We start from the raw sequence: 19,846 nt of genomic DNA on the forward strand, positions 1-19,846 counted from the left end.
GAACGTGCGATATAACTTTTCCTGCAATTTTCAATCGGTGTCCACTTTATTTGGTCTTAAAATCAGTTCATTCAAGAGCCAGGCAGTGATGTTTATTAATTTAATTTGATTGCAGGGTGTGTGGTTTAATTGGTTTAGGCTATTCAATTCAAAATTTAATTAATTCTTTAATGTTAATTAAACAGTAAAAATTATTTATCGCTTCTGTTAAGTAAGTAAATGACGGAAAACGTTTTTCCATCAAATCAGTTTCACTACAGATTTATTTCAATTTAATTGTGCAATTTTTAGGCTGCAGTGATTGCATTCACATCAGAGTTCGTCCCAAAAGCGATGAATTTGTGGACTAAGTCAACCACCGGAACACGGAACACTGGAGGGCTACGTTAATTTCACTTTATCAGGTTTGCGTTTTTAACAAAGGAGACATAAAATCCAAGATTAAATTAATGCAGTTTTTGCCATCGAGGACTATCAAGCAAACACTACTCCTCCTGAGAGAATAACTGAGTGCATGTACAGCGGATTCAGAAAGCCAAAGGAATATGAACTAACCCTGGACTTTTGGAACCTGCTTGTAGCACGACTGGTATTTGAGCTAAAAAGTAATATTCACAAAGAAATCGATATATTAAAAAACTTATTTGAAAACCTAATTTTTTTTCAACGCAAAACATTATCGCAGACTTTGGCACTTTGAATGAAAAATCCATTTTAATTTAAGCACGTTGTGATGGGGTTGTCTGGGGTGATCGCCGTTGCCATTCCGGATCTACCTTGGCATGTGCGAGAGCATGAGTATTTAGAAGAGAAAGAAATGGAGAAAAAAACGCAAGAGCACAGTGAACAAAAAAACAGCTCCTCACCAGAAGACAGTATAGATAGTGATGAATGTGTTACCAGAGTTTAAGTTTAATTATAAAACAATTGCGAATAGAACCTAACTTATCTGCAGAAATGAGTTTTTAAGTGGAGTTTAATAAGCAATCTTGACGTATTTTGCGAACAATAAAAAGATTTGATTTATTTCACGATTAAATCGTCAATCAAAAGTAAATAAATTTCAATCACCCAATTTGATTTTTTTTCTTCCACCTGCACCTTGAGGATTCTTCAGAATTCAATGTTGAATGGGTAGTGAGGATTCGCCTTCGCTCTGAAAATAAAAATAAATCAAGAAGATTCTAAATTAAATATGTATTACACGAATGAGAAACTTACGGGAGGATGGGACAGATGCGCCCATTGCAATCGAAGGTGTCCAAATACTCCATGTCCTCCTTTGAGAGCTCAAAGTCAAACACATCCAGGTTTTCATTAATTCGAGACTTGGTCACAGACTTCGGGATGACGACATTGCCCCTTTGAAGCTGTAAAAGACAATTAGAGTTTCGTTAAATTGTTTCAAGAAAGATTTTTTGTATGCTCTTTGATGTAACACCACTTAAAAAATTCAATTTAAAATTGGAGCTAGCTAGAGACTGAATTATTATTACAAAATGAATTATTCCTGCTCATCTACAGTTCCTGAAATGGTTGGAAGATCAAAAAAATTGTGCCCTTTTATTTTTGTTTGTTAACCCATTTTTAATTGATTTAATTTACAATGAAAACTGTTTTAATGCATGATTTTTTTTAATCAGTTTGTGTCCTTAACCCAAATTTAATAGAATTTTGCGGTTTTAATAATCAATAAAATGAAAATCACGCTCGTTTTAATAAAAGCATTTACCTGGTAACGAATAAGAACCTGCGCAGGGCTCCTTACCAAGCGTTGCGCCATCTCCTTCAGTTTCTTGTCCTCCAGGAGCTGGGGGTCGTCTGGCTTGGCCCACGGGCGGTCAGGAGAGCCCAGCGGAGAGTAAGCGGTGACAACGATGTTGTGCTCCTTGCAGAACTGCATCAGCTTCTTCTGGTTCAAGTATGGGTGGCACTCAATCTGTCAAAACAGAAAATGTTTAGTCCATTTTAAAGAGAAAATTGTTGTTTTCCAAGCAAAATTGAGGTAAAAGTAGCTTGATCATTCTTTTAATTGATATTTATCAGGAAAAATATCACAAGTACAGGATGATTTGACATCCCTTAGCTGCTCCATCAGCATCAATTTAACAAAAAAAATGTGCATGGTAATTTTTGTCTTAACAAAAATACAATGTGCAGACAAGAATTACAAATAATTAGTAATATAATTGGGATTTTTATTATGCTTTTTCTCCTCCTTAAATAACCATTGAAAAAATATCCCATTATAAATAGATTAAAAACTAAAAATCGTAAAAAATCCTCAAAAAACAGGGTTGAAAAAACTGCACGTTTTAAAAAAATGCAGTGCAGTGGTAAAACCCGTTTTTTCACATTTTTTACAGCAGGCAATATTTGCAACTAAGTTTTCAATAATTTTCTAATTATTTGCTCATGACCGCGACTTGAAAAATTGTCAGGGAGAAATATTTGGAGATATAGAGGCAGAAAATTGCAATTTTAAAGGAAATTTTGACCACTCCGACCGCAAATTGTAGAGAATCACAAGGGAAAAATGGAAAAAAATCATTTCTTGCGCAAAAAATAGGTAAAAATTAAGTGGTAATAACCAGTGGTGAAAAAATCCAGGTGGTAAGCAAATGCATCCCTGTCAAAAAATATCAATAATTAATCCGTTTTCTCAATCTAAAAATAGAAATAATTTTTAGTGTAAAATTTATTCCTTAAAATGCGTAAAAATAATTGTAAGAAAATTTACAGGCAAAAAATGTAAAAATTACCTGGTTAACGACTGGCTTGATCTTAGCGATGTCAAGGACCCGCTTGATCTGCTCACTGTTGAAGTTAGAGAGGCCAATCGACCTGACAAGGCCGCTTTCGACTAATTTCTCCATCTCAGGCCAGGTGTCGACGTAGTCCACGTCACTGAATAGGATGTTCCCAGCGTCGTCCTGAGGGAACTTGTTCTCTCCCTCCTGTTTAAAGGTTTGCACCAGGTTCAGAACTCGTAATTAACAAGTGTCGCAACATCAACAAAAGGCATTAATATTAATATTTATCTCTGATAATGGTGGGCGTGATAAAGGGTGATATTTCATTATCATTGGGAACAACACGTTTATTACTTTATTTAAAATTTAAAGAAGAAATAAAAGTAAAATTAAATTTGTTTGTAAACAAAAGGCAGGATATCGATACCAAATTCCTTGTCATTATAGCTCCAGCCATGCTCAATAATAAATCCGTTAATAATTAATGAATAAATCTAGTCCAAAAGTATAATTTGATTAATGGTTAGATAAATATGGAAAAATTACAGTTTTCGCCGCCGAGTTACAGTTATAGCCACCCCTACTTTTACATATGGGATTCTCATAAGAACTGGCAAGATGTGTAACCCGGCAGAAACTGTAGCTTTTCCATATAAGAAAGTCATGCCTTGTATCCAACAGGCCAATGGATCAGGTAGAGGTCCAGGTATTCCAGGCCCAAGTCCTTCAGGGTCTGCTTGCACGCAGGCAAGACCAGGTCAGGACGGTGGAATGTGTTCCAGAGCTGTAAAATTACCAATATTACTAAAAATCGTCACCACAATTTCATAAATTTGCGAGAAATTGCTAAAAACACTCAAAATATGGTTGTGATGCAGTAAGTAGCCACTTGGACATAGGGATGACCACGTCATGCCCTTTGAAGCTTTTTATATTTTAAACGGGATAAAACAAAAGCGTAGAGGTGTCCTGTTATTATATATTATCTACCTTGCTGGTGACAAAAAGTTCTCCCCTGTTGCAGGTGCCTTGCTTGATCTTCTCAGCAATTCCTGCGCCAACTTCCTGCTCGTTTCCGTACACATGGGCACAGTCGATGTGTCTGTAGCCCAGGTCGATGGCATCCTTCACGGCATTGGTCACCTCGCCGGGCTTGGACTGAACAAAAAACAGAAATTTTATTGTTCATTCATATCATTCACCCTTCCGTGAGTAGAGCCGGGATGAGTTTGTTTATTTCATAGATATACCTTCCAGGTGCCGAGTCCGAAGGCGGGAATCTCGGCGCCGTTGTTTAGCTTGATCTTGGGAACCTTTTCTTGGGCCATGGTCGTGCGACAATGAGAAATTACACGTAAAAATGTAAATTACCGAAGAAAGAAGAACTACAGCTGCACCCACTCGTTTAAAAGTCCTGATAGGAGGGGTCACGTGACCAAAACATCCCAGACGACCAATCAGAGAGCGCCGAGTAGTGTGTATTTGGACAGTGTGAGTGTGAGTGTGGCGCGGCGCTTATTCCAATCGAGTTCAACGGCATCAACATTTTGATTACATAAAACGCGTGCGATAAGGTCGCATCAGCGTCATTTCAAAACATCCAAAGCGCAGTGCAAAATAGATAAAATAATATTTTTTTTCCATTTGTGTTGAACAAAGATAAATATGTAACTAAATAAGGTTGTGAAATGGGGGGAATATTAAATATTATCCATGCCATTTTGAGTAAAATTGTAATGCTAACTTCTCCTGTGGTGTAAACAGGTTATACATACTATAATAAAAAATAATTTTATATTATTTTAAAATAATGTGACTATTTTTTTCCACAAAAAATTGAACCAGAAAGATTATATTATTTGAAATATTTTTCCTTCCTACAAAATGCTATTAAAAAATTATTGCATTTTATGATATTATGAAATAAAATAATTACGCTCTATAGCTGTTGTTGAGAATTAGATAATTCTGTAGCCTGTCAAGGTCAAGTTTTTTCAAACGTTTTCAATAGCATGGAATTCTTGAAAATTCCTCATTATTTAATTAATTACACCAAACGGACTGTTGGCAAAAACGGCCAAAACCAAAAATAAATAAGAACACAAAAGCTTGGATTCCATACGAAATCTAGATTAATTTTTTTCTTAGAAGCTCTATATTTTCGCTCAAAAAATAATATATTTGATTCTTTAAATCAAACTTTTCTTATCCACCATTATTTATATTTTGTCCTCTGAAGAATTCGAGAAACTCATAAATCTGCAGAATATCTTGTTAAATTTCTTTTTAAATGGAAGTTATTTTAACTCAATTTTCTTTACATTTGAGAACAAAATCGATTAAATCATCAAAGATCACAAATAACCATCAAACCGAATATTTTGGCCGAAGATATGCGAAAAAATTTCACAAGTTACCTATCATATAGCTCTTTCCAGAACTTAAGAGCGTATTAACTGTTAATTTTAGTTTTCACTTTTCTATCTATATATATTATGGAACTTTGTTAAACTATTGCTTAAAATTAGAGGTTAAATAAAACTCAGTAAGTATGTATCATAGGCTTTATTTTTCTGAGTTGCATCATAGTCAGTTGCATGCCCTTATACATAAAACTAATTTTAAACTAAAAGTTACAGTATGTTTGAGAGGTTTGGTAGCCCCTCGTCTATAATATATACGCAATAATATATACAAAACATTACTTCTCGTAAAGAGCGATAATTACATGCAGTTTAATCCTAGTCAGCTGCACGGTCATTCAAACATTGTGAGATCAAAGAAGCACAAGTAGTGGTGCTTCTTACTTATCATTATAAAAAACATGTTAATATATTGTGCTTTCAAAGTAAGATAATTATTTCGTTAACTTCTGAAATAGGCGACCACTCTGTAACGCGCGCGTCGAGCGGAATTCGCGCTCCGCGTTACTACCTGGCGCGACTTGAAGAGCCAGCGACCAGATCTAACCTGATCTGCTTTGGGCTGCGGGAACTCCCAGGGAACTCTCTCGTGGGAGTCCCCGCAGAGGATTAGGTATTAAATGATTTGCTTAAAGTCGAACTTACTATCATTCAGGACGATCTCAAACAATTATACAACTCCCTTATAATTTGAACACCCAGGTTGTGTTCATAATGGAAATAAATTTAACCAGGCTTCGTCCTCGTTGCAAAATTGTCGTTTTAATTACTCGACTATTTTTGTTTTTAATTTCTTTCCATTATGTTTCGTTAATCTATTTTCGTTCCGTGGGTTGTGGGTATCGAGTGGTCGCAGACGGTTTTAAATGAACTATACCTCAAAATGTTTTTTGATAAAAAGGATTGGGGCTTGAATCACAGCGGAAGTATTTATGCTAAAGAAAGTAAGCGCTGGCGCTATCAACTGGAAGATTTGACCGTCTGTGAATTTATTTTTGCATTAAACTAGAATTATTTACATAACTGCATCGTTTTTTACGCTTGGCAAAACCTGGCCCCGGCAAAATTGCGCATTTTTCAACAACCAAACGTGAATTTCCTTGTTGTGAGGAAAGGTCAACAATCAATTCGACAGTAGAATTTGGGTGTTTGTTGAACGTTGCGCAATTTTGCCGGGACCACGACGTATTGAATTTTTACTGTGTAATTTATAAATTAAATTTACCTAATGATGAAACAAGAAACAAATTATCGGTGAGGAATTTAACTAGACATGGTCAAGTAAAAGTCGATTTTTAAAGAGGAATGATAGTGAATTTCCCCGCAAAATCCTTTAACACACATACAGATTGGGTCGTAAAAATTATGTACAGTTAAAATATACATAGGCAGCACTGTAAATTTTCGAGAAAATCGGCCTCAACCTTAGCATTGATTTAAATGGAGAATTTTCAACGGAATTGTGTAATCGCGATTTTCTCTGAAATTGCGCATTTCCCCCCAAAAAAGGCTCAGGCTGTCCGATAGATCTCGATGAGAGGATTCCAAATCATGTGAGAAAACATAGTGCAGCACTGTAAATTTCGGAGAAAATTGGCAAAAACAATCTGATTGGTCAGCGCCCAGCGCTGCTGGCCAACAGCGCTGGGCCGTCGCTTCTGGTTGTATTATGTACAGAAGGTGGCCGGCGCGCAACTCAATTATCATTTTAATTACGTTTTCATTGTCAGAAAAATTTGAAATTTTCGCACATGGTAACCAGTAAATCTGTCCTTGAAAATCAATAAAAAATTTATTTATATTATACGCAGTCTCTGATAGCCATAAGGGTCCGAGTTTGCCTCTGAGAATCATTGAAATAATTAAAATTAAAAAAAAATTCTGAGATGATTCGTGAATACATTAACTTGATTTTGGGTATTTTGATTTTTCCCGAAAAAATTTAAACGTTCTTTAACGGCCAGCTGAAATTTTCAGACAATTGTTTCGAAAATAGTAAATTTGGCGAAAATTTTGCTGAGTGGGGAAAAACTGGAAATATAATCAGCTTTCTGAATTTAGTCAGAATTTAACGCTACTATGAACTGGTGAATTTTAATGAAGCCAAACACAAACCCCTTTTAAAAATCTGCAATTTTTGAAAAAATAAAAAATTCTTTCAAGGCTAAAAATAACTATTTTTTATCTTCGTGCTATTAAATTTTCAAAATTTTTCTCACCCCGGGAGCAATTGATTTCCTACGCTAAAAAAGAGGGCGTAACTTGTAAAATTCGAAAAATTGGATTTTGGGGCACTTTTGGTCAGAAGTACATGGATAAAATAGGTCGGTAAGGGTTACCTTTACATGAAATTTCATTTTTTTAAATAAAAAAAATCACTATCATTCCACTTTTAATGAATGGTATTTTTTCTCACGATATTTATCGATTTTTATCGATGTTTCTTTTTGGGGCTGAGCGTTGGTTACGCAGGACGATATTTTACTATCGATGTTTTTTCAGACGATAAAAATCGATATATATCGATATTCAAAATCAGTTTGCACTGACTAAACTTAACCTATTTATTTTGTTCATGCATGAACAAAATAAATGGGCGCACTTAAAAGATATGATAAACTCAAGGGATCGGTACTAGAGCGTATTCAAGAAAGGGTTTTCTGTTCCAAATTTGGATTTCCGGTCCTGTAGCTGTTTTCCCTGTTTTTTTCTTAAATTCAAATTCCATTTAATAAATAATTGATCTTATTAAATTTTTATACCTATATTTTGTTTGCTTTTAATTATTTGATACTTCCATTTTGACAGAATTTCAAAGTTTTAGAATTGTGTCTGTTGGTATATAATTCCTAATTCATCCAATTCCCCATTATGAACTAAACGGTAAAAAATGCTATGCGCACCCGCACAGAATATAATATCCAAGAAAGTATTTCCAAAAAATGCTTAAAATGAAAAAAATTGCAGAAAACCCCGAAAAAATGTTATTTTTTATATAGTAGATTGATTTGGTAAAATTTTGGTTTGTTCGAAAACCACTGACTATAATTAAAGAGTTGTGCTTTTTTAAAAAAAATTAGAGCAAAATTGTGGATAATTTTTAGGCTAAATGTTTAGTTACATGAAAGAAAGTAAACGTTGTAAAGCAGTATCAAATGAATAGTTATGCTGTCTTTAAATGATATATATTAGATAAAAAAGATCAAGAATGGAATTGTTTTAAAGTAAAATACCTGACTTTTTCTGAAAAATATTTTCCTGTCCTGCCGGAATTGCAGGAATTCTTGTTTCCAGTTTTCCTTTCGTGTCTTGGAATACGCTCTAATTGGTACATGCTAGAAAAAAGATATAACAAATCTGATATTGCTATGATATTTCAAACATCTGCTGTGATTAAGATATATTTCCTAAATATCAGCTGATATTCAAAATATCAACGATGATATTGATATTTTTAAAATATCATGTCAAAATTGAAATATCAAAGTTGATATACCAATCCCTAACAAAACCATTTAGAAATTTTAGCGGGACAGTGCCACAAGCTTTCACTAAATGAGAACACATTTCATATTGCTTAATAAGAAGAGGTACAGACAATAATAAAGGCGGAGATAGAAAGCATCAACTTCCCTATTAATCCTTCCTCTCCTCATCCTCAGACTTATTAAGCATAAAGAGTAGAGAATGAACATCGCTTTCGTAAAACAAAGTACAAAAGTAATTTGTCGGAAATTTCGTCTGCCGATCGGGCGAACAGCGAACAGCGCGCATCCACGTGGCGGTTTGGCGGATCGAGACGAAATTCGAGGAGGGTGGTGGAGGGGGCCGAGACGAGCGGGACGAGCACAGGGACCCGGGGTTGCACATCCGGGAAAGGAGCGCGGCGGGGATTAGAAGATCGCACCCCCCCCCCGGGGGTGGCTCGCGAACGGCTCGGCCGATCGGGCCCAAAATCGGGTGGGCCGTAGACCCGGGGATGCAGACCCCAAGGGTCGCTCGGAACTCGGGTCAGCGGCACCCCTGGGATTGCCACACCGCCGTAGGTCGCACGAAACTACAGTCGGTGGAATTCATGGAGACGAACGAGGGTCTAACGTCGTTCACACCCTCGCCCCTCTCACAGTCGAATGTTTTTTAATTCACCGGCTAAGAACTGCGTAAATTTTTAGCCAAAAAGTACGAGGCAAATCTCTCGAACTTCCACGTGCAAAGCGGTCAGTCACCTGTCAACCTGGTGGTTCAAGCGAGCGCGACGCGCACGCGATTCCTGTGCAGGCAGCAGTGAACATAGACTCGCCGAAAATCACAAAAAAAATCAACGCCCTATTCACTTGATGTGATGAAAGTGAATCGCTTTTGGCACAATGACCCAAAAATTCCAGCATTACTCCGAATAAAATACAACGCCGGCTGGGTTCTCAGAAAAATATCATCGATGCCGCAAAAATTTAGCCCGTTGGACATTAGTTTTTACAGTATTTACACACTGAGTCTCAGCAATCAAGATGAAATTTGACTTCAGCCAAAATGTCCAGCAGAAGAGGGCCAAACTTGCGCGGCGTCGATGACATTTGCACATTTGAAAAGCATCATAAGTTAGCATTGCACATTATTGAAAATATCAATCATAGTAAGTTTGCATTGCACAACCCAACAACACTAACAATAGATTTTTACAACTATTCTAAGGTGTACGAGATTGATTCTTCCAGCAAAATGATTTGTTTGATCATCAAATAAATATTCAAAGAATTTACATTGCAGTCATTCAATCTACACTTACAGACTACTCTCTCTGGTAATTTACATTTTTTACAGTCGAGAAAAATTTCTGATTATTTTATGACACCCATTTCTCTCTAGTCTTAAAATTTACATAGTATTAGCAAATGTACAGCATTATATCATTTGCTCTTTTTTACATTTGACATTACAATTCATATATTTCATATAGCTACAACGATGCATTAGGTCTTTATGTTTGAGATTAATATTGTTTTATTTTGCTGGATTAGAGAAAATCTTATAGTCTCAATTCTAGCAAAGTATATTAAGTTTATTGTGAGGCGTGCAAGTTCATTTCGAATTGAAAATATATTCGAGTGTTTCGCTCCTACGTGTTGGGTTGTTTTTAAGTTACAGCATTTCATTCATTCTTGACTCCCAAGAAAAATCTTACAATCGTTCAAACTATTCTCAGCAACTATTACGATATAAATGCGCAAAAGTGTAAAAATTGCTTCGGTTGGCACATGTAAGTTTCAGTGTATCGGAAATTCTTTTGTAAATTATGAACAATGTAACTCTCACTCGCTCGATGAAATTCTATGTGAGGATGAAGCATTTGTTGGTCGAGTGAAGCTTCTACGTTGGCTTCGGGCCATCCTGGCGGAAAATCACGCCTGTGTACGTGGCGCCGCCGAACGTGACGTTGATGCACATTTTGTTGCTATCTGAAATTATAATTATTGGTTCATTGAATATATGGAGGAATTTATTAAATTTCGTTCTCTTGGTTTTAGATAAAAATTGGGAGGCCAGATGTGCGATAAAATTGGTTGCCACTGCGCAGATCCAAGATGGCGTCTGAATGTGCGAAACAAAAAGTTCTCTTTGGATAGCCGTAAGAGTGTCAAGAGTTTGTTTTTACGATCCAAAAGGCATACAACTATGTCACATCATTGACCAAAACTTGGTTCTTTTCGCGTATTTTCACGTGACCGTTTTTTCGCGCCATACTCCACCGGACGCCACATCTGCGCGTTGCACGAATCTGGTCCCCGCTGGCGAACCCGTATTAGTTATTTTTTTTAATGCGACGGTTTTAGCAAGTCAAGTAGCTCTATACAAAAATTCATTATAAAATTTTTTTCCATTGCCTAAAAAACGCTTTGAAAATTGTAAAAGAGCTTGAATTTACCCAGTAAAAAAACTCGTTTATCCTTCAAATACGAGACTCACCTTTTCTGGTGATATTGACGTTGACGGCGCTGGGCTCTGGCGATGCTGGCGCGGCGAAGTTCATGGGCACGTCGTCGTCGTCCTCGGAGGCGGAGGACTCGCGTCGCTTCTTGGAAGGGCTGGAGCCGTTCTCCACCGGCTCGCGTTCCCTCTTGGTTCCTCCGTTCATGGCCCGGTACTGCTGCTCGATGGCGTCGGCCATCGCCTGCTGCTGTTGCTGCTGCTGTTGTTGCCTCGTGATATTGAGGTTGAGGGCCTCGTTCTGCGGGGGCGGCACCGGCGGTGCCTGGCCCATGAGGAATGGATTCTCCTCGGGCAAGGCGCTCTGGTAGAGGTTCTGCAGAAAGAGCATGGCAGCTGCGGGCGGCGGTGGTGGTGACTGAACTGTCGTTGGAGAAGCTGAAGAATTAGTTACACATTATTGGTAAAATGCAGAGAGAGATGTTCATGGGAATACTTTTAATTAAAATTTTCAATATCAGGGGAAAACAAACTATTTCTACCTGGATTGGATTTTTTCGAATCATCATCAGTGTTATAGACCGTCTTTGACGAGGTTTCTGAGCACACCAATTGATTCTTCAGGGTCAGATTAGGTAAAGTGGATATTTTTTCAAACCAAAAAGTTCTACTTGTGCTGCGCACGTCACGCTGCACTTTTTGGTCGGCAAAAATATCAATTTTACCTGATTAACCTTCAAGAATCGATTGATGGATAATAATATGCATTGACAAATTGAACAAATAATCGTTCCAATCTTTTCCCAAGTCACCATTCACCTTTCTGAGAATGTTTACAAGCTAATCAATCTGTGAGCACAGTCTCCCTATTGAAAATTAGGACTTACATCTACAGTAGGGAAAAATACTTCATAATTCGCACACAATTGGATAAATCGAGACGAGTGGAATCGAAAATAAGCAAAAATAAATAATCAACAAACCGATTTATATATATTTTTTTAGCAAAATTTGACCAAATCGGAATTTTTTATTTTGTTTTCATTATGAGAGGAGAGCCAGTAGCAGAAGAAGGTTTAGAAAAAGTAAGGTCTGGCAGTGAAGCCAAGTTAGAATGAAGCGGAGGTATGCAACTGGCGTGACTCGAATGCAAAGAAATTGCCTGACATCTGCTTCAACAGGAAACATCGCCAGTCAATTCCTAATAGAGTTCTTATATATACATTAATTTTTGGTATAATTATACCGCACACAAAATACGAGATCAATGTTATTCATTTTTGTCTAAAGACCAACTTTAAGGCTGCTCTTGGTCAAATCACACTACTATTAGTGCCTTAATTGTTGTTCCTTGATGATTGTTTCGTTTAAGTAGCTAAGAAAAATCCAACAAAAACACTGTAAAAATGGGGAAAATTGACACCCTGAACAGAGATGAAGTGAAATTATACTAGCCCCTCTCTTTCTTTGCTAACATACGCCATTGCCGATTCCAAAAATTCCAAAAGCCCTCTGATTTCCAGAATTTAAAGTTTCCGACCTTTCCCAGGGAATCAAAAGGCCCAAGTAACCAAAGGTTGTACTCACTTCGATGTGCGTTTCTCCTCGCGTACTCTGCCAGGGCAGCATGAGTGGCTGCATCAAGAGAACTTTGAGCCATTGAACTCATCGCATTTCCTGAAAAATAGAACAACGTACTGTAAGTAACAATGGAAATGTTATTTCCGGTTCTTTAACTTTCTTCAATATATAAAGACAGCTACAAGCAGTGGGAGGTAAATGCCAAGAAAATATGTTTAATAGTTTTACAAGCATAATAATATTTGTAGAATGCTGAAAAATAATACTAAAAAAAAAAACAATAAGAGAGGAGAGCTAGCAAAAAGTAAGTTCTGGCACAGAAGCCAAGTTCGAATGAAGCGGAGGTATGCAACTGGCGTGACTCGAATGCAAAGAAATTGCCTGACATCTGCTCCAACAGGAAACATCGTCAGTCTATAGAGAATGACTATATACACATCTTGAAAAGTTGATAAAATTTTAAGCTTTCGCTAAAAAAATACCAGAATAAAATTAAATCACTAAAATTAGATTTAAAAACAAGATCAAATCCAATAGAAAAAAATCAGCATGATTATTCTAATCGTACGTTTCTCAATTAATTAATTAAACTTGCCAGAAATAGTAAAAAGTGGCTTTTAACTCTGGAAATAAAAAACTTAGCAGAAACTTTGGCCGAATTTCAACTCCAAAATCAGTTCCCAATCGTTGTTCAAGCCTTTCACAAGTCCAATTAGATGGACGAGTTTTGCAGACATAGTAAAAGGCATGTTGAATAGAAAAAAGGAACCGCGGGAATGCGTGGAGTGGTCAGATCTGGATACTGACCTAGGAGAGGCATCGGAGGCTGGATTTGCGACGAGTTGCCGTTGAGCTGCGGCCGTCTGGCGGCCGACTGCACCATATTGAGCGTCTGCTGGTGCATGCTGTTGACGATGCCATGGTGGCGGGCCCCTAAGTCGTACGGCGAGCCGTAGCTGCTGCGGCGGCCCTCGCGCCTGTTCCCGTCGATTGCCAGATCGAGTTCTTCCTTTGTCGCCAGGTTGTTCCTTGCGCACTCAAAGGGAAACAGGTATTTCATGTACCTGAAGAAAGAGAAAAGGATAAAATAATTAATTACTTGGAAAAAGTTAGCAAGTTAATACATTTTTTTGCCTGTGTCAATCCTACAAGAATTGGTCATATTGAAGTTAAATTCAAATTTTACTAGTGGACTGTTGCCTAGACCGATCGAGAATGAGAAATAAAGGTGAAATAAGTAGGAGGAAAATTTTCTAAGCCGGAAGTAGAAATGTTACATTTCCTTGTATGGGAAAGAAAATAAAATTTAATAATTGAACGTCTGATTTTTCTTGCACAAGTTTCACTTCCTGGCTGTAATGAAAAATTTCCAACTCTAGCTAGAGAATTTTTTTTCCAATTTGTTGTAACACTCTTGCAGGCGGTTTGATTAATGCTCAAATTTGCACAATTAATGATGATTTGAAGCTAAAAAAATAGCTGTTTGTCTACAACTCTAGAATTCACAGCACTTATTTTTCTAGCCCATATTGCCATTCATTCATTAATAATCAAGCCTTTCAATTTAAAATTGATGACTGTTAAGTTTACTTTAGGCGTGAAAATAGATTAGTTTGATACAAAAAATTAGGTTCAATCAGAAGAGAAATTTATGAATGCAGAAAATACTCGCACAAATTTGGTTCCAACTGGCTGCGGTAAGAAAAAAAAAACTAAAAATTCCCACGAGGACTGATTTCATTTCAAGGCCAGAAAATAACTTTTGAAACAATAAGAAATACTCTTACAAGCATTTCTTAATAATAACTTCGATCAACATGTATTTTATAAAAATCGTCAATTTCCGAACATTAATCCACGATTTATAGCCGGATGATCATTGCCCAACAAATAAAAGTTATGACGACAGCATCTAACAAGAAACGAAAAAATTTGAGGAATGCCATAAAACAGCTCAGCAGGTCGTGATTCAAGTCTGTCTCGGCCCAATAAAATAAATCCACCCCCACGTCGTCGGCGAGCCAAATGAAAATAATAAAATTAAATTTAGAGGCCGGCGGCGGCGGGCACATCAGGCACATGGTTGCCATGAAGCGACGGGAACAGAGCAAAAATTAACTCTTAATACGCGTTATATCCGCGGCGATAAAAGTTAATAACCGCGCGTTCCCGAGTGAGAGAAATGGCGATGGCGCGTTTTCTTGCACAACAACACGCTCTCCGAGTAAAAATAATTTGTCCATTTGGTATTTGTAATCTGCGAATCGGGTCCATCTCGCGCCATCAGTCAGCCCGTCAAAGAGACTCGTCTCATTTGGCACCTGCACGTGCTATTATTGGATGGGCCGGGCAAAATAGATTTGCTTTTGATGAGTGCGATGATGACTATCCGAGAGCAGCACCAGATGAAGGCTTGTCTCCGGCGCGTTATATTTTTTTTTATATCGGTGCGCTGCATGTCAACCGATCGGAAGAAAGGCCGCGTGTCGCTCGCCCTTGTTATAATTATGAAAGCCGGCGGCGCGGACACCGAAATAGCACCCGAGACGACTCTTTTGGCCGCTCTTTGTCTTTTCTTTTTTTTTCTCTCACTCTCGACGCGCTCAGTGAGTAATTAGCGTTCGAGAGCCATCGCTTCATTTCTTAATTATACACCGCACTAATGTCCCCGTGATTCGAGTCTTTTTGCGTTTTTAATTGGAAATTGATGACTGAGCCCTGAGCCGTGATTTATTTACGGAGTTCGAATGCTTGGCCTGTTCGACGGATGGCTACTAGGACTTTTGAACCACACGAAGCGTGTAGGCACTTTCCTAAATCCTAAAAGGGAATGTTTTATATCACGATTGAGGAGTTTCCTTATAAATTAACGTTATTTAAAAAAATGATTGATACAGAACCCTATTAGGAATTGATTTTAACTGTAGGCTAAAATAAGCAACCCATTGAGTTTATTGTTTGAATAAATAATTAAAAGAGAATGTTTCTACAAGAATATTAATGAAATTTGCTCCTAAATTTTGAGCCTGACTATATATTCCTCACATCAAAATTCATTCCACTATTGTGTAATATGATATGATTTCAAGTAGGCAGACAGTGCTAACTAGTTGAAAAACAAATACGCTATGTAGCCATTAAAAATATCGATAATTTTGCTTTTGCTCACTAATTACAATTTGTTAATTGAAAAAAGCAATTTTTTTGTAAATCAACAATAAATTTCAAGAAAAAAAAATTAACGATTGCATTGATAACATGATTTACCTTTTTGGTTTCTCCATTTCAAAATAAGTTGCTACCCATATCTGTGTTTTACTGTATTTTATATCAACAAAAATGAAAAACTTGCAGCGTTAAACAAAATTAAAACTGTGCATAGGGATGAAGTGAGCAGACGCAATTTCTGCTCCACTCCAAAAGGGGTGTCTCAGATTCGGGGTGTTTCATTAGTAGGGATTAATAAATCCCACGTTTTTCTTCCGCTCCGGGAGGCGGCTGGGTCCCCGAGTTTTTATCCCTTCTCCGAAAGCTAGAATATCAAACGCACGGCCTCCAGTGCAATAAATTAAAAATCACACGGCGGCGGAGTATTTATTTTAGGAGGCGATAAAAACGCGCCAGTCTCACACCACACCAAGTGTTTCAAATTAATCCAGAGTTTATCATCATCCCCCTCTCGGTCGGCCAAATTAGTTTCTGGCGTCACCATTAATTTATTGTGCACCGTGAAAAAGCAGAGAAATACATAAATAAGATAAATAAAAAATATAGACCCGACGAGGAAACGCGTAAAATCGAGAATAAAAAAAATATGAAATGTTTCTCGGCGTGTTTTAACGGCGACAAGAAATGTCCCGTCATAATTGGGGCCACCAAATTTAATTATTTTTTGATGATTGGCCGCGTCATTATTTTTCACTTTAACTGCCTCCAGATAAAAATAATATACGCCGGCCGGCCTCTTTGCTGCTCTTGCCCTGCCGCCAATAAAACTAAAAGGAAATAAATCCGTCGTAAATAACAAGGGCGACAGTTGAATTATGCAGCCGGCTGAGAATAATTGTGTTTTGATGAGCTGCGATCTGGTGCTCGGATGCAAACCGCAAACCAGCGCCGAGACTATTTATTCAGGAGGTGAGCCAAGCTGCTCATCTTTTTCGGGATCTGCGCGGCGTGACTCACATCATCATTCGCGTTTGATTGTCTTTCCTCAAGCACTGGAGCTTCAACCGAGACGTAATTATACGAATAAAGGAATTGCGAAGTTCCAAATGTATATAAAATAAATTAAAACAAAATTTAAAGCCAGTTTAAGTGACATTAATTTAAGTATGCCAAATTGACCTTGAAATAATCTGGGGTTTTCAATGTCTGTCCAGGGCAACGAGTTTTGATCTCAGTCACGACACGTGAATTAATTTAGATTATTTAGATCTTTTCTAGAGACTAAAAATAACGTGAATCTCGCTCAAAACAAAGTTCCAACCGATCTATATTAAATCAGATGAAATCCTGAAATTCAATCACCATTCCGCTAATTAAAATGGAAATTAAGAGCAGTAAAATTCCATTAGAGGAGTACTAGCTAATTACTCCCGGCTCGCAATTACAGCGCACCACCGAAATTTCACATTCAATTCATTAAAAATCATTTTCCCAGGCACCGCAAAAAGAGAATAACGAGAAAAGCCAAATATTTGGCGGCTCGTTACGCTTTTTCTTTTCTGCTGAATTCTCGGGCATCTCGGCGTTCGCCGGAAATTTTACAGAAATAATTATCGGATCGTGTAATAGCCGGCAGGCAAAATAATCGCGAGCGAACAGACGCGTGATCAGCGTGAATATTGTTTCGCACAGGCTTCGATAAAACGCGCGCGGATGATGATGATAGAATGAAATGTGTCTGCATGTCAGCGTTTCTACAAAATTTATACAGTTTCTTGTCTCGTCAGGATAATTACACTCCCAAAGAAACTGTCAAGATTTCTCCTTGCATGCATACATCACAAGCAAAAACCGCGCCAGTCTTGTTTATAAAATAGCGAACGAAAATAATTTTTATTAGGCCTAATTTGCTGAGCTGCTGTAAAAATCTAATGACGTCAGCAGAATTGTATATATTTTGTTTCAATAATTAGGCCGATAAGAGTGGAAGCTTTGCCTAATCAGCGACCGTTGTTCTCCAAAATTGACACTCGGCCAGAGTGTATTAGATTACGCTTGTCACGTTGGAACGAGCTACACAAAATGTCGAGCGGCTTCAAAGGCGTGTAAATATATTTGTAAGCGAGAAATGCGCTACCTGCGGGGCTGCTTCAAGGCATTCACTAACAAATTATTTTTAACTTCTCTGTGAACGCTTATTTGTTTTTACCTCTCCCACAATTTAAAAAAATATGGTACTCATTGTTTTAAGATTTTTATAAATCGATTTTATTTTATTTTACCTGTCAGTAATTTACTAAAATAATTATCATACCCTAATTGATGAAAAATTTGGAGGCAATAATAAATAAAAACAGTAAAATATCAGCCGTGGTTGATTCTGAATTTTTGTAATAACTCATATTTTTTCTGAATTACTATTTTCAACCTTGATTTTTCTTTCTGATTGATTTCTTCCTTGATTTTCCTTTTAAGGAAATGGTACTCACTGTGTGCGGAGTGTGAAGGCTGCCGAAGTTATTGACGAGGGGAGACTCAGGCCTTTGATGATTTCTTGCCACAGCTTTTTGTTGATGACGTCAACCAAACCACCCCTGGCGACGACCAGGTTGTAGAGCTCAAACAAGTCGAGCACCTGTTTGGCCATGATGGGCAGTCTGTTGATAGGAGTCCCTGAAATCAGAAAAAAGACGCCATATTCAATTAAAATGGCCGTTTTTGTTGGCTCCGGCTGCGCGGAATTCGAGGCAAAAGCAGACGTCGTAAAATCCAAAATAAATTTCATCGGGCGGCACACAGCACACACTCTCAAAAATAATAACCGCGCGTGCACTCCTGCAGCGCAGTTTTTCAGCTCGAGAGGATTTAATCTTTACGGGTTATGATGGAAAATAAATAAAAATGCGCCGATCGGGCGCGAGTGAGTGAATGAATTCTATAATTAAACCTCAATTACGGGCGGGGTTTATGGCGAAACCGCACCACTCACTCGCCGGCGGATTGATGCGCGGGTGATAAGGAGGCGATCTCAAAAGGAGCCATTAAAATGAGCGTGCGCGCATAAAGAGTCGTTTTTAATGCGGCCCCATCTGCTCTCCATTTGTTTTGATTATTAAATTTTAATGTGCAGCAGTTCAAACGATCGGGCGCCTTTTCCACGCAGGGGAAATAAAGTGAGGCCGCGCGGCCGCCTCCTATATAAATATATCATCTCTTTCTGGTTTGTCATTAGATAAATATTTATTTTTCCAATCAGCCTGCCTGCAACGAGCATTTTATTACACGAGACGCGGCGGCTCACTATTTTCGGCCGCCCTTCACAAAGGCTAGCCGTGCCGAGGATAAAAGACAAGACGGCGGCGCTTTCTCGCACAAAAGCCTCTTGCGTTTAAACGTAAAGAATGGGCTTGATTTATTTTTTTTCCTCCATTGTTCGTTGGATAAAATTATAAATTGTACACACTTTTTTACGTTAGTTTCAAATTCAAAAATTTCAAATTAAATCGCGTGAATTTCAAACAAACATGAAGATTAAGCAGTGCAAATTAAACGAATCAGCACCAGAAATAAATCGTTCCACCTGTACCCAGACTGCCTTAAACATCTAACGCCGACTTAATTTATTAATCCCCAAGCGAAGCCACCATTAATCTTCCCCCGAATCAAAGCAAATTCACGTAAAAAGGTTTTTTCACTCGCATGCTGCTGCCGAGCGTTGCAAAGCGGTGCATTATCAGATTTTGGCCGGCCGTAATCTGCCTCGCGGCCAAAAGTGGACGGGGAGAGGGGTGCGGCGAGAAGAAGAGCGTTTGCAGCCGGCGAGGTGAGTTATGGGGCGGAATTAGTGCCGCTTGGACGTGAAGAATGTGACATATTAGAGAGCAGCTAGTTAGAAAGCGATGCATCACGCCAGACGCGAGACTCGCCAAGAGACCAGCCCGCATTGTTCGAATTAATCAAATCAAATCGCCCAATTAATTCAGCCACAATTAAATC

The 19,846-nt window shown here is 38.0% G+C and overlaps 2 protein-coding genes across 4 annotated transcripts in view; both read right to left on the bottom strand.

Moving 5' to 3' along the window:
• Window positions 1-995: 995 nt before the first annotated feature.
• Window positions 996-4,164, bottom strand: LOC135936178 (aldo-keto reductase family 1 member B1-like). Its single transcript, XM_065478903.1, has 7 exons — window positions 4,004-4,164; window positions 3,744-3,911; window positions 3,421-3,537; window positions 2,763-2,957; window positions 1,733-1,939; window positions 1,222-1,370; window positions 996-1,156 (listed from the first exon to the last, which is right to left on the bottom strand). Exons 1-7 carry the CDS (start codon window positions 4,079-4,081, stop codon window positions 1,114-1,116), a joined length of 957 nt encoding a protein of 318 aa, XP_065334975.1. The 5' UTR covers window positions 4,082-4,164; the 3' UTR covers window positions 996-1,113.
• A 1,139-nt stretch (window positions 4,165-5,303) lies between these two features.
• Window positions 5,304-19,846, bottom strand: part of LOC135936902 (protein dead ringer-like) — a 103,242-nt gene continuing 88,699 nt past the window's right edge. For 2 of the 3 annotated variants that reach the window (XM_065479907.1, XM_065479909.1), the window contains exons 5-9: window positions 18,340-18,523; window positions 13,490-13,746; window positions 12,689-12,778; window positions 11,141-11,539; window positions 5,304-10,632 (exon numbers count right to left, since the gene is read on the bottom strand). In XM_065479907.1, coding sequence (XP_065335979.1) covers window positions 10,544-10,632; window positions 11,141-11,539; window positions 12,689-12,778; window positions 13,490-13,746; window positions 18,340-18,523 — 1,019 coding nt within the window. In that variant the 3' untranslated portion in view covers window positions 5,304-10,543. The remainder of the gene's footprint in view (window positions 10,633-11,140; window positions 11,540-12,688; window positions 12,779-13,489; window positions 13,747-18,339; window positions 18,524-19,846) is intronic. The other variant, XM_065479908.1, reaches the window with a different exon arrangement.

This window comes from Cloeon dipterum, chromosome 2 (assembly GCF_949628265.1).
Source record: "Cloeon dipterum chromosome 2, ieCloDipt1.1, whole genome shotgun sequence".
Lineage (NCBI taxonomy): Eukaryota > Metazoa > Arthropoda > Insecta > Ephemeroptera > Baetidae > Cloeon > Cloeon dipterum.

Coding starts and splice junctions, on each gene's coding strand:
- LOC135936178 (XM_065478903.1), bottom strand. CDS start 4,081: ATGGCCCAAGAAAAGGTTCCCAAGATCAAGCTAAACAACGGCGCCGAG. Junction 2,958..3,420: donor ATTGGCCTGTTGGATACAAG/GCATGACTTTCT, acceptor ACCTTTAAACAG/GAGGGAGAGAACAAGTTCCC. Junction 1,371..1,732: donor AGGTTCTTATTCGTTACCAG/GTAAATGCTTTT, acceptor TGTCTTTTACAG/CTTCAAAGGGGCAATGTCGT.